Source organism: Equus caballus, chromosome 8, assembly GCF_041296265.1.
Source record: "Equus caballus isolate H_3958 breed thoroughbred chromosome 8, TB-T2T, whole genome shotgun sequence".
Taxonomy (NCBI): Eukaryota; Metazoa; Chordata; class Mammalia; order Perissodactyla; family Equidae; genus Equus; species Equus caballus.
The window spans coordinates 51,501,122-51,515,112 of NC_091691.1; the positions used below are offsets into that span (position 1 = coordinate 51,501,122).

The following is a 13,991-nucleotide window of genomic DNA, read 5'->3' on the forward strand; positions in this document are numbered from 1 at the left end:
AAATGGGTTATAGATTGCACACCTGGCACAAATTGAAGATGATAGAGCTGCCATGGTTATTTCTTGGCATCTAGCAAGTGACATGGACTGTGTGGTCACCCTGACCACTGATGCTGCACGTCGTATCTATGATGAAACACAAGGTCGTCAGCAGGTGTTGCCCCTTGATTCTATTTATAAGAAGACTCTTCCAGATTGGAAAAGGTTAGAAAAAAGTGAAAGTAGTAATTTTTTCTGAAATAACTTTTCTATTTTTAATCAAAGCACTAAATTTAAAAATGATTTCTCTAAAAGATGCCTGAAACAAACTGACTCAAATCATCTACAGTTATTTTGCCTTCATCACAAATGTGCATACTTCATTAAAATTAGTATTTCACTGTATTCAATTATACATGCTGGCCATGTTTAATTTGCCAATTAAATGTGATTTCTATATATGACACATTCATACACAAATGCATACACACACAAACCCAAAGCAAATTTTGGCCTTTGCGACAGGAAGGATTATAAGATGTCATTATCATTAACAAAGTATGGAGCACCTTTATTTGGAGTAAGGGTATACATACGTGTCTTTTGTCCTGTTTGTGTCCTATGAAAATAAGCAGCCATCATTTAGGTAGAGAGGGTCTTTATTGGAACTGCCAATAACAAAATTGACATGTAAGAAACCATCTAGTTAGGATGTTCCATCCTTATTTTAATACACTACTGCCCCTCTTATCCTCAGTTTCGCTTTCCAAAGTTTCAGTTCTCAGTGGTCAACTGCGGTCCGGAAGCAGATGACCCTTCTGACTATTGTCAGAAGGTCCATTGGCCTAACGCAACGTCACAGTGCCTACGTCGTTCACCTCAGTTAATCTCATCACATAGGCATTTTATTATCTCACATCATATAAGAAGAGTGAGTACAGTCTCATACGACATTTTGAGAGAGAGACCACATTCATGTAACTTTTATTATAGTACACTCATGCATTACTTGACAGGGATGCTTTTCTGAGAAATGCGTCGTTAGGCTTTTTCGTCTTGTGAACATGATAGAGTATTCTTACATAAACCTAGATGGTATACATTTCTACACACCTAGGCTATATGGTTCTAATCTTATGGGACCACCATTGTATATGTGGTTTGTTATTATGCAGCACATGACTGTATATTGTTATTCTATTTTATTATTATTGTTATTAATCTCTTACTATGCCTAATAGGTATGTATGAATGGGAAAAAACAATGTGTGTATGTATATATAGGATTGAGTACTGTGCGTGGTTTCAGACATCCACGAGGGGTCTTATTGTATCCCCTGCAGATACTGGGGGACTACTGTATAAATCTGGTGTTTTTAAGTAATTATTTGCTCATCTGTTTTTCAAAATATATTTTTAGGGAATAACTGCAAACCAATTAGGCTTTTTTAATTCACTTTTTAAATATTGTATGTGTACTCTGATTTTGACTATTTTTTAAAATCCACCTTAACAGACTGGAAGGAATGGTAACAAAACAAAAAAAATAAAACATATAACAGAGGGTTGACCAATGATTTTTCTCAGATCCCTAAGCAAAACTCTGTAAGGCCTGCCATTGAATAGGAATGGGGACTTGAAGGAGAATGAGAGCCCATGTTAAGAGTCTACTATGTCATTAAAATAGTATTTATTTCATTTTGTAATTTAAAAATAGATAGGGGAGACAGCTGGAATTTGAACTCAAATCTGTATGCTTCTTAAATCTCTCATTCTGCTGCTAGTCAGTACCCATTTTAAGGATTAGGAAATCCTGTCAGATCATAATTTCTGTGTTGATAAGAATAATACGTTTTGTGAAAATAATTTCTTTTATCTCCATAATCCCTCAAGACCAAGTTAAAAATCCTTGGTTTAGGGAAAGTATGAATTTGGTATTTAGGGCTAATGTTTGCTCTAGAAACTAGTTATCCTCTCTGTTCCTGATATTGTGCCTCTTACTGAGATTGAGTCAGCTGGCTCCTAGAGCCACCACGTCCCTAGCACTCCTACCTTCAAGGTTTGGGAAAGGCCCTGACACCCGAGTCTACTGCCATCTGTTGGTTCTCATTGTTATCTCTGGGCTTTAATGCTCCTTCTGTACACTGTGTGAGAGGGACAGGAGCCAGGGTACTAAACTGCCTCTCTCACAAGTGTCTAAGGCTTGGGCGTTGCCCTTCCCTCATTCATTCTAGGGCTGCTCTCCACATGAGACAGTCATATCATTGGCTTCCTCACGTAGGCCCAACTTAAAGTTACTGTTCTCAACTTAAAGCCTGCTTTTCTCCTTTCCTTGTCAAGCTAAACAACAGTTTATATTGATTTTACAAACTAATTGAGGGTAGTAGTACAGATAAAACTAATCATATATTTTTAAATATGGTACATATTGCTTTCAGTTCTAAGGGCATGATAGTCAGTCCTTTAGGAGTATCACTTGTGGATGGGGAGTTGATTAAATGATTACAATGATATACAATATATTTATATTTTTCATATTACATTTTTTTTAGTTAAAAAGTTATATGTGTTTTGTTTAATGTTTTTTAAAATTTCTTTTCATTCAGACCTCTACCTCATTACCGAAATGGAAAATTATATTTTAAACCCGTTGGAGATCCAGTCTTTGCCCGAGATTTGTTAACATTTCCAGATAACGTAGAACATTGTGAAACAGGTAAAGGAAATTATGGTGACTTTATTTTATATAGATTTTACTTTTGTTATCTAGATATATAAATTACTGATTATGGAAATTTATGTTCTTAGTTCATAAGTGATTTTTAAAAAATATTTAATTCTCTTATTTTTTCCTATGAGAGGAAACTGTTGAATAAAATTTTAATGGTGGCATTCTTTCTAAGAAAAGTTTGCACTTTGTATTAATATTTTAATATCAAAGAAGTCATAATTTTAAAAATTCATTTATTGAATTTTTTTAGTATTTGGTATGCTGTTAGGAGACACCATTATTTTGGATAATTTGGATGCTGCCAATCATTATAGAAAAGAGGTATGTATTTGAATTCTTTTTTAATTTGTAGCTCCAATTTTAATGTATATTTTTAAAGTTTTAATGTATTAAAGCCCTACATGGAAATAATTTCATTTTATGATAAATGTGCAAATGATTAAGTAACCTTGTCAAAACCAATTTAAATACTACAAATTAATGAACAGCATAAAATTGGGCAGAATATATTAATAGACAGGCGCTGGTCTGGTGGCGCAGTGGTTAAGGTTGCACGTTCTGTTTCTGTGGCCTGGGGTTTGCCAGTTCGGATCCCAGGTGCGGACATGGCACCGCTTGGCAAGCCATGCTGTGGCAGGTGTCCCACATATAAAGTAGAGGAAGATGTGAGCTCAGGGCCAGTCTTCCTCAGCAAAAAGAGAAGGATTTGCAGCAGATGTTAGCTCAGGGCTAATCTTCCTCAAAAAAAAGAGCATCCTGGGGTCTGGCCCCATGGCCGAGTAGTTAAGTTTGCTTGCTCTACTTCAGTGGCCCAGAGTTTCATCAGTTTGAATCCTGGGCACAGACATGGCACCACTCATCAGGCCATGCTGAGGCGGCATCCCACATGCTACAACTAGAAGGACCCACAACTAAAAATACACAACTACGTACCGGGGGGCTTTGGGGAGAAAAAGGAAAAGTAATATCTTTAAAGTGAAAAAGAGCATTCTGTTAGCTAAACTTGCTAAGGATGAAGAACAGTTTTCTAACCCAGCAAGTCCTAGGTTGGAAGTATTTCCTTGAAATTATTTTTGAAAATGAATTAGTTCCTACTTTATCTCGCATTCATACTGGCTAGCTGATACTGGCTGCTGGCTAGGCACTCAGCCAGGGCTGTAGGCAGGCAGACTTGGATCTCATCTTGTGAGCCTCTCCTTGTGGCTGCTTGGGCTTTTTCAAATGGCGTCTAGGATCTAAGAAGAGGTGTTCCAAGCATTGCGAAGGCAGAAGCTGGAGGTCTCTTTAAGTCCCAGCCTCAGAAAGTACATTTGGTTGGTCAGAATCTGGCCAGTCCAAATCTAAGGGGGGGTGGTAGGGGTCGGGAATAGACTCTCTCTACTCCCTGGGAAAAGGAGCAAAGAATTTGCAGCCATCTTTATACCATAACAAGGTATTAAAGTAATTTGTCTTACAGACACGCTCCCATAAGTACACACAGATGTGTAGAAGAATATGCATTAGAATATTAATGAGTTTTTAATGGGAAACTTGGGAAACAGTATAAATGTCTATCAGTTAGGATTAGACAACTCTATTATAGTAATTTATACGTAGAGTAGTATGTAGCTATTAAAAAAATGTAATAGTTTCATGTATCCTAACAAAGAAGATGTACAAAGTATATCATTTTGTTGAAAAATTGTGAAATGATAATGCTTAAGATGATGCCCTTTTTAAAAATAAGCTTATGTACTTTAAGCAAACTGGGAGAATATGTTGTATACTGTTGGATATATTAAGAAGGATTATCACTTCTATATTACTTTTAATTTAAAAAAGAAAGGAAATCTACTCTAAAGGAGGGCCTTTCAGAGGGCTCTTGTAAACACTGAATAATACATATAAAGCATTAAGCAAAGAGCTTGGAGTATGGTAAAGTTTCAGTAAAGGAAAGATCTCTTTGGATCTGAGATCCAAAGGTCTTAAATTCTTTGATACACAAGAAGTATTAAGTTTAGTAAGTGTGGTGTTGGGGGCTTGGAAATGGCAGGTGGTAAACATGTATGGAAAACGTTATATGATTGCAAATTATTATAACTGAAAATAAGAATGTTTGTGGTTATAGAAGAGAAAACAGAGGCCAGTTTAAAATCGGAGCCAGTGTCTATAAATAGTGTATTCTAGAATCATGGGAACCTTAGAAATCATCTACTCTCACTTTCTAGATGAGAAACCTTAAGTTCAAAACAAATAATGGACCTATACCAAGTCACACTACTAATTCATGACAGAACTAGAACTAGTCAGAGCAGTTTTTCTTTGGGCCTAGTTAAGAAGAAATAATAAATGCATCTTGAATTTAGGAGAGCTAGATTAGTGAGATTATTGGAAATTAAGTAATTGGGGAATAGTATTTAGTGTCTTCATGAATGGTTCCTTGTGAACCTAATAATGGCTGTAATATACTATACCAGAAAACAGTTGTGGATGGGGGAGCTACCATATTCTAGTGATGGTTAGTGTGTTTATATATCCTGAATTATGGAGTAGAAACCATATCCACTAAATGTTATGACAACATGGAATCTATTAGTAGAAGATGAGAAGCTTACTAATGGGGATAGAGTTAACAAATTGGGTAATAACTGGACGATTTAGTTAGTTCCATCAATTATTTGAACACTTTGTGTATGAGACGCAGTGGTATACTATTAAATGTTGGACAGCCAGCTCTGGGAAGTCTGATGGTGGGACCCTGATTTGTAGATTTTGCCAGTCCCCATAGTTAAATACTCAAATCATGGGTGATTTCTAGCTGCCTGTGTGCAGTCATTGAATGAGGCATTCAGGAGACCTGGTTCTCATGACCCAGTAAATGCTGGCTCCAGCACACCACTAGGCACAGTGCTAGGCACTGAGGGTTGTACAGAGGTGGACTAGACAGTTCAGCCAGAGGGAATTCTAGCAGAGAGGAACTAAAAGGCTATTTCAAAAGGCTGTTTCTGTCTCTATGTCAAGATGTGTATCTTAATGTGTGAACTGACGGGAAAGTAAGGATTCCAAGTGAAGGTGGGGACCCAGAAAGATAAACAGAACACTGAAGCCAGATTTTGCCTTGAGAACATTTGTCAAACTAATTGAACTTGAGCATCAATTTTCACTCCCTTGAGAAGCTCAGAGAGTGGGAGACAAAACCCTGGGCTTTCACCAGAGTGGCAAATCTGATGGAAGACCCCTTTCCCAATAAACTTGGAACCCCCATAAGGGCTAAACTTTAGTGTAAGGGTGCACAAAGAAATAAACTTACCACTTCTGTCTCAACTCCAAGTGCCTCTAGAGATTGCAAGAAAATTGCCTCTCTTGAACTTTGGCACTAAGTGGAAAAGGAAAAAAATTAAACTGTTTGCCTAGAGAATTCATCAATATAAACAGATGGGCTCTCATGTCTTTTTGCATGCTGCATTCATAATTTGTGAATGGTCTGAAAAGCTTCAAAGAAAACATTTGATTTCCTATGGTGCTGGACTGCACCCTTAGATGTCTGACCGGAACAAACGCAAATTCTTTTTGGAAGAATTTACCTTTATCTTAAAACTGAAATAATTTCCATAAAGAGAAAATATTTTAAAAATATGTTTAATATGTTTTAAGAAATAAAAGTGTTGAGTATAAGAGCAAGTTGACTTGAAAAAATCAAATAGAGCTTCTAAAAATAAAAAATTTAATAAAAATTAAATATTCACTGGATGGGTTTAACAGCTTAATAGAGAATTAGTGAATTGGAAGGTAGGTCAGAAAAATTGTCCAGACTTCAGCCCAGAGAGAAGGAATCTAAGAGAGAGGCTGATAGTCATGGAGGATAGAATGAGAAAATCTTTTTAAAAAGTCTAAACAGAGTGCCAAGAGAAAGGGAAAAGGATCATAGGCAATATTTGAAGAACTAATGCTGAAAACTTTTTAAAACTGATGAAATACACCAATCCATAGATTCAAAAAAAATGTTATAGAGCTTATGTTTCAAAAGCAGGTACTGTGTTTGTTCCTCATAATTGGTATGGCACATGCTAATTGCTCTGATTCCAAAGTTTGAATGAAGTCATATCTAACTCCACCAATTAAATAATGTTTTAAAGCTCTTCTGAGAAAAGGCTTTTATGACATCCTTTGGTAACATTGTTAGGTTTCAGTAGTCGTCGTCGTTGTTTTCTCTTCCTAAATTCTTGATGGCGTTTATACTACTGCAGCCCCTTGTCCACCCCTTGCTGGTCCTTACAGCAGTTGTGAATAAGCATTGCCAGAGCTGTAGCACTGCTGTTCACTCACTGAATTTGCAAAAACTGTTGTGACCGTTTTTGTCCTAATATGAGTGTTTAGTGAGTTAGAATTATAAGATTTAATGGTAAATGATGGTAAAAAACACATAAAATTTACCATCTTAACCATTAAGTGTACAGTTCAGTAGTGTTAAGTACCTTCACATAGTTGTACAACCAATATTTGCAGAATTTTTATAAAAGAGGAGCCAAACTGTCCTTTCTTCCAGAGGTTTATAACTTAACATTGTTGTCTCTTAACAAGAGAGTAGACAACTGTGTAAACTTGAATGTGTTACTTATTTAAAATGGCATTAAATCCTTAAAAACATTGCCTGAATCCTGATAAATGGGTAGTACATTAATCCAGTTTGTATTTGTAATGTTCACTTTTAGACCGTTAAAACTAAGAAAGCAAGATGTGATTTTTTTTACTAAAAGATTCATTTTACCAAAGAATTGACCATAGATTTTCTTCAGACATCCTAATGCATTTAAATTTGTTTTTTAAATACCCAGTTTGGTGGGAAAACATCTGTAAAGTATCCCTGGAATTATATTAAAAGAATAAACACTAGTCATGATTTTCTATTACATATCCTATTACTTTTTCATTTAAAAAAAAAATCAAGTTTTGTTTAATCTCTTATTTTTATAATTCAGAGACTAATCGCCAAAATTAGATTGAATTAGGTGTTTTTACATGTTGTCAAGTTATAATATTCTTCTTCAGTCAATTTTTTAGTGTTGCATTCTGTGTTCTTACGTGGATGTGCCATAATTTATGTAACTTATTGAGACTGTACATTTCATATTTTTCATTATTAAAACAATGTTTCAGTGCACAGTTCACATCTGTGATTTTTTTTTAGAATACATTCTTAGAAGTGGAATTGCTGGGTCAAACAAAATGTTAAGCTTTTTAACACTTGTCACATTTCCTTGAGAAGGGCTATCTCAGTGCAGATTAATTAGTACAAGAAGACCCTTTCTCCATCTCTCTCTCAACACTCTGTATGGGTGCGGGGGGAGTTAACATTTTGAGTAGTGAAAATGTCTCGTTTGAATTCCACTTCCAGTTATTCCAGTTCCACTTATGGTTACCAGTGAAATTTGAACATTTTATTTTTGTATGTTTCCTAGACCTTTTTTGAAAGAATATTCTTAAAGATCATGAAATACTAAATCCAGTGTTTTTCTTTTATTTTCAGACTTCTCTGAAGAATTTAATTCTTGACTAACCCTTTCCATGACATAGGTTTTACTACATAATTCTAGTTCCCCTAACTCTCAAATTACGAGCTCTTTTTCTTTCCACAGGTGAAATAGTAGTGTTGTCCTCTGCAGATTCAGCCCTGTGCTTTTCAGTGTGTTTTTCTTCAGTCTGATACTCTTTTGCTGTCCTCTACTCATCTGGAGAACACTTGTCTAACAGCAGAACTGAGAGCTGGGGATGCTGCCTTGGGTTCAGCAGCACACAGCTCTGGATGTCCCTCTCCCCCTTCCTCTTATCAGTCAAGCTGTAAAATTCCCTTTTTTTCATTTGCATTGTCACTATTCTAGTTTAGGCTAATGCTCAAGAAGTAATCTAATTTATCTCCCTGCCTCTGGTTTTTTCCCCCAGTTCATCTTATACATCACTAGCTTCTTAATTTTGTGGAAATACTACCATGATCATGTCATTTCTAATCTCAGAACCCTTAAATGATTTCCCCTTTCTTCAAACAATTGAAATAAGTTTTATAGACTCACTAATTAATATCCATTCACCCACAATAGGTTGTTAAAATTACACACTGTCCTACACTGCTGACCAGAGATGGAGATCGCATTCGAAGTAATGGAAAGTTTGGCGGCCTTCAAAATAAAGCTCCTCCAATGGATAAACTTCGGGGAATGGTATTTGGAGCTCCAATCCCAAAACAGTGCCTGATCTTAGGGGAACAAATAGGTAGGTTGAATAAGTACTTAAATAACAGTTTCTCATTTTATTTTAATCCTTTATTTGAGGCTTGTGTATTGAGATTCTAACATGAAAAATTAACAAATAAATAGGAATAAGATGTTTTTGTCTTTTACTTTCGGCTTTCTTATATCAAGTAGTTTCGAATTATACGGAAAGTAGGTTTTCCCTTTGATTTTCGTTCTTCTTATCTTGAAATAAAGAAAATATTGTCCTGTGGAATAAGTGAGTACTTCATCAAATCATCATAATACCTTTTATATCAAAGTTGGTAACTATCTAGAATACAGCTAAGAACTGTTTTAGAGTGCATGACGTGACCTCCCTCTCTCATCTTCCTTTGTACAGGCTGTGTCCCCTTGTTTGTAGTCAGCCAATGTAATTGTCTCTATGTCTGTGTTCTGAAGTGCATATTTTTTACCGAACGTCTCCTACAGGTCATTACCTGTTTGCTCTTAATTTTATATAGTTCTTATATATAGTTCTTAATTTTATATAGTTCTAATATGATTGCGTATGTCCTTTCCTGGCAAAAACCAGTTTGTTGTTAACTTTAAAAATAATGGTAAATTATGGTAAAATACACACAACATAAAATGTACCATCTTAACCATTTTTAAGTGTACAGTTCAGTAAAGTGCATTCACATTGTTTATACAACCATTCTCCAGAAATCTTTTCATTTTGCAAAATTGATGTACCCATTAGACAGCAACTCCCCATTCCCCTTTCCTCCCATGCCCCTGGCAACTACCAGTTTCCGTCTCTGTGCGTTTGACTACTCTAGGCACCTCATGGAAGTGGAATCATACAGTATTTGCCCTTTTGTGTCTGGCTTATTTCACTTAGCATAATATCCTCCAGGTACATGCATGTTGTAGCATCTGTCAGAATTTCCTTTCTTTTTAAGGCTGAATAATAGTCTGTTGAATATATCTACCACATATTGTTGTTAACTTTTATTAAAATATAATACACATATAGAAAAGTGCACATTTCATAAACATACATACAGCTTGACAAATTGTCACAAAATGAATACTTCCCCTGTATTAAGAAATAGAACATTATCAGCACCACAGAGGCTTCTCAGGCCCTCTTCCTGTCACTGCCCAACCTCCTCTCCAAAGGATAATTACTTTCTTGACTTAAAACAGCATAGCGTAGTTTCGCTCATTTTTGTACTTTATGTAGATAGAATCATGTAACCCATACTTCTTTGTGTGTCTGGCTTTATTTGTTCAACACTATGTATGTACTTGTAGCTCATTTTCATTACAGGATGGTATTTTATTGTGTAAATACCCCACAATGTATTCTTTATTCTTGTATTGAAGAATTTGGGTAGTGCCCGGTTATGGGTTATTACTTTAACCCCAACACTATTTAAAATAGTAAGTTGAGAAAGATGGTGGGAAGAAGATTGTTTTGTATTCTTTTCTGAGATGATCAGTCAGCTGCAGCTATAGGAGAAGACACAGGAGAGGCTCCAGAAAACAGAAGTTTGTTATACTCACAGGTCCTAGAGGCAGGAGGTGTGGTGCTGCATGCCATGCAGGGCCATGTGGAAAAACACCAGGGTGGTCGGGAGGCAGAAAATAGGAACAAGGAGTGCTTAGGCCACCACCTTTATTGGGGTTTCCACAGGAAAGCAAGGCCTGACAGGGTAAACAGTTTAGGATTGACTAGTTTGAATAATTTCGAGTGGGCTTTGGGCTCTAGGCATAGTCTCTAAGTGCCTGGTACTGGGTCCTGAGATGCTTAAGGCAGAGGACTAGCTTCTTGGGGTGCAGGAGCCAGATAGAGGAGATTTGGCTCTGGATTGGCTAGTTTGCATATCAAAGGCATGCTAGTCCCTGGAGGGGCAGTCTTGTCAGCCAGAAAGGTTTTTTAAGATGTCAAAACATCATAGTATACAGAAAATTATATACAACATAAAGTTTCATACTCTGTTTATGATGGCAGTGAATGCATGCAAAATATCTTCTCTGTAGAAAAGGAGTGAACATCTAAACAAACTGATAAGAAATCAGAGACAACAATTCAGCTAGGGGCAGTGAATCAGAATAAAAAGCCTCAACCCTTATCCGCTCTGGCACTACAGTGGATCCCAAACCAGAAGGAATTACCTGTGAAACAAAGTATGCAGGTGCCATCTTGACAGAATGTCCAGTTTACCTGGGCCTCTGAATGTCTGTGTAACAGTAAGGCATTATCTATAGATCTTTGAGAAGATAAGATTATAATTAAAGATCCCTGTGCCCTACTGGGTTGTCAAATATGTAAGGTAAACAAATAATGCAAGGATTTCAAAATTAAAAGTTAATTATTCTTGATAAGTACCTTCAAAGAGTCACTCCACATACAGACTAATGATTCAACAGTAAGAACTCAAACATTAGACATACGGTTTAGAAAGTCAAATGAGACGATTTAAGATTACTCATCTGTATAAGGTACTTTTGATTGTCAGCAGGAGCAACCAGTCCTGACCATTTTAAGCAAAACAGAAATGTATTGGGAAGAAAGGGAAGAAATCACAGATTCAGAGGAGATTGGAAACAGCCAAGACAAAAATAAGGATGGCTCTGGGACATAAGCAGGTTGAGTTCCTTGCACCTTCACCCATGACTCAGATCCCACAACTCCAAGGAGAGAGAAACTCCCTCCTGAATTAGCCAGCCATAGTTAGGGTCAGATAGAATAGATGGCTTTGAGGAACCTCCTCTTTTTGTATTGTCGGATTGTTTGCAGTGAAAAAGCAATTTTGAAGTAGACTACCACCACAAAAATTGTTTACTACTAGCACAATTAAAAGTAGAGTGTTTGTCTTCTACTTTTGCCTACACAGTGTTTTGCACTATAGTATTTGATATGAGGTCATGAAATAAGAGCAAATAAAATCCGAGAAAAATACGAGTATTTACATGGTATAAAATAAGATGATTAAAAATAAGACTTTGAATAGCATGTAAATATGCTAAGTTCTTTAATTAAAAGGCAAAGGCACTCAGATTTGAAAAATCTAGTCCCAGGATATATGAAAATAGCTGTCACTTATTGAATGTTTAATATGTGCCAGGAAGTATGGTAAGTTAGATAAAGTGAGTAAAGAGAGACCTGTGAAAATTTAAATGACGTATTAAAACCCACATGGTCAGTAAACTATAGAACAGGAATCAAACCCAGAGCCATCTGTATCTAAAGGCTGTCTCTCTCCATGACACTGCTTTATATTCTTTACAAAAATCCCCTTCTGAACAAAATACGAGGTAAAATTGAAGAATAAACAGAGATGTAAACATTAAATAGAAGAAATCGCAGGTAACAGTGTAAGTGCCAAAGTTAACTTCAAGGCACAGCACTAAAAGGACAAAGAAATTCATTTTGATAACAGATGTATTCCATACTAGAGGTCCAAAAGTCAGTAAACTTAATGCAATAAATTACAAAATCAAAATTCTTGGGACTGGCCCCATGGCTGAGTGGTTAAGCTCACACGTTCCACTTCGGTGGCCCAGGACTTGCCAATTTGGATCCTGAGAGTGGATCTAGCACCACCCACCAAACCCTACTATGGCAGCATCCCACATAGAAGAAGTAGAATGACTTACAACTAGGATACACAACTACGTACTGGGGCATTGGGGAGGAGAGGAAAAAAAGGAAGATTAGCAATAGATGTTAGCTCAAGGCCAGTCTTCCTCACCAAAAAGAAAACATCTTAGAACTGTTGCTAATACAGAGATGGAAACATTATTATGAGAAACCATTAATCCATGACAGGTTGTTAGTCAAAAAATAAGAAATGTCTACCTAATAAGTTGTAACACCAGGACTGTCTTAAATATTTATAGAATATATCACAAAAATTGGTCATAATTTCAGTTGATCAGATTGCTGCTGAGCTACAACAAGACTAAAAACTATAAAAAACAAAATTTAGGATACTTTTTTTTAACATAAAAAGTAATAGAACTAAAAATTAACTTATTCTTTTCTTCCCAAGTAACCCCAAATAGTGGACATTTAGAAACAACTATTTTGTCAAAAAAAAAAGTTTAAATATTAAAGAGAACAAGAACGTTACAAATTAGACTTAAGAGAAATGAAAATAGCTGAGATCAAATGTAAATATACAAGCTTAATGCATTTATTATTAAATGAGGAAAAAAATAAACTAATCGTTCGACCCAAATGACAGGAGGGAAAAAATACATCTCAAGAAACAAACACAACCAAATAAATAAATTAGAAAAAAGAAAACCCTTGTATTGAATATATAATTCTTAACAATGGCCTTTGGGCAAAAGCAAATACAAAAGGAGTAATGGCTCAGACTGTGTATTCAGACATAGAGATTTCTTAGGTTTTCATAATATTGTAAATACACTGAGCATCTCCAAATAAAATCGACTGAATTCTAGAAAATTACAAATGAACAAAATTGATATAAATAGGGCAGAAAACTTATATAGACCATTATCTGAGAAAGTGTTCAAAAAGTTAACCCCACCCTATAGGTTTTTCATAAGTCAATTGAAAATTTTAAATATAATTTGTTGCAGAATAAGATAAATATGGAGATTACCCAGGTCATCTTATGAAACTAATAACAAACCTGTTTCCACAAATGTCACCAAAAAGGAAAACTTAGATTAACACTCTTCACTTGTGTTCAGGAAGTTCTGGGCACAGTTAAATAGAAATAAGAAATCTCAATATTTAAGGGAAGAGTTTCTTTTAATATTCCCTTTATAATGGTTTTGCCTCAAATATGTGTGTGGCTGGCTTCTTGTTCTTCCAGTTCTGTGCTCTAATGTCACACCTTCAAAGAGAACTTCGATGATCACCCTGTTAAAATAGAAGCGCTCACCTTGGAGAGAAGGGCTTTTTGACAGAGAAGTACTGGAAGAAGTGAGAAAAGAAAATATTTCATAGTTAATTTTTTGAAGTTTATGTGAAAATTTTAAAACATCATGAAGAAAATGGAAAGACAAATGACAAACTGGGGGAAAAAATT

The 13,991-nt window shown here is 35.7% G+C and overlaps 1 protein-coding gene across 1 annotated transcript in view; it reads left to right on the plus strand.

Annotated features, from left to right (window-relative positions):
* SMCHD1 (structural maintenance of chromosomes flexible hinge domain containing 1) overlaps nt 1-13,991 on the plus strand; it is a 137,500-nt gene that overhangs the window by 109,755 nt on the left and 13,754 nt on the right. Inside the window, exons 42-45 of the mRNA XM_023647549.2 lie at nt 14-204; nt 2,586-2,695; nt 2,961-3,031; nt 8,785-8,956. Coding sequence (XP_023503317.1) covers nt 14-204; nt 2,586-2,695; nt 2,961-3,031; nt 8,785-8,956 — 544 coding nt within the window. The remainder of the gene's footprint in view (nt 1-13; nt 205-2,585; nt 2,696-2,960; nt 3,032-8,784; nt 8,957-13,991) is intronic.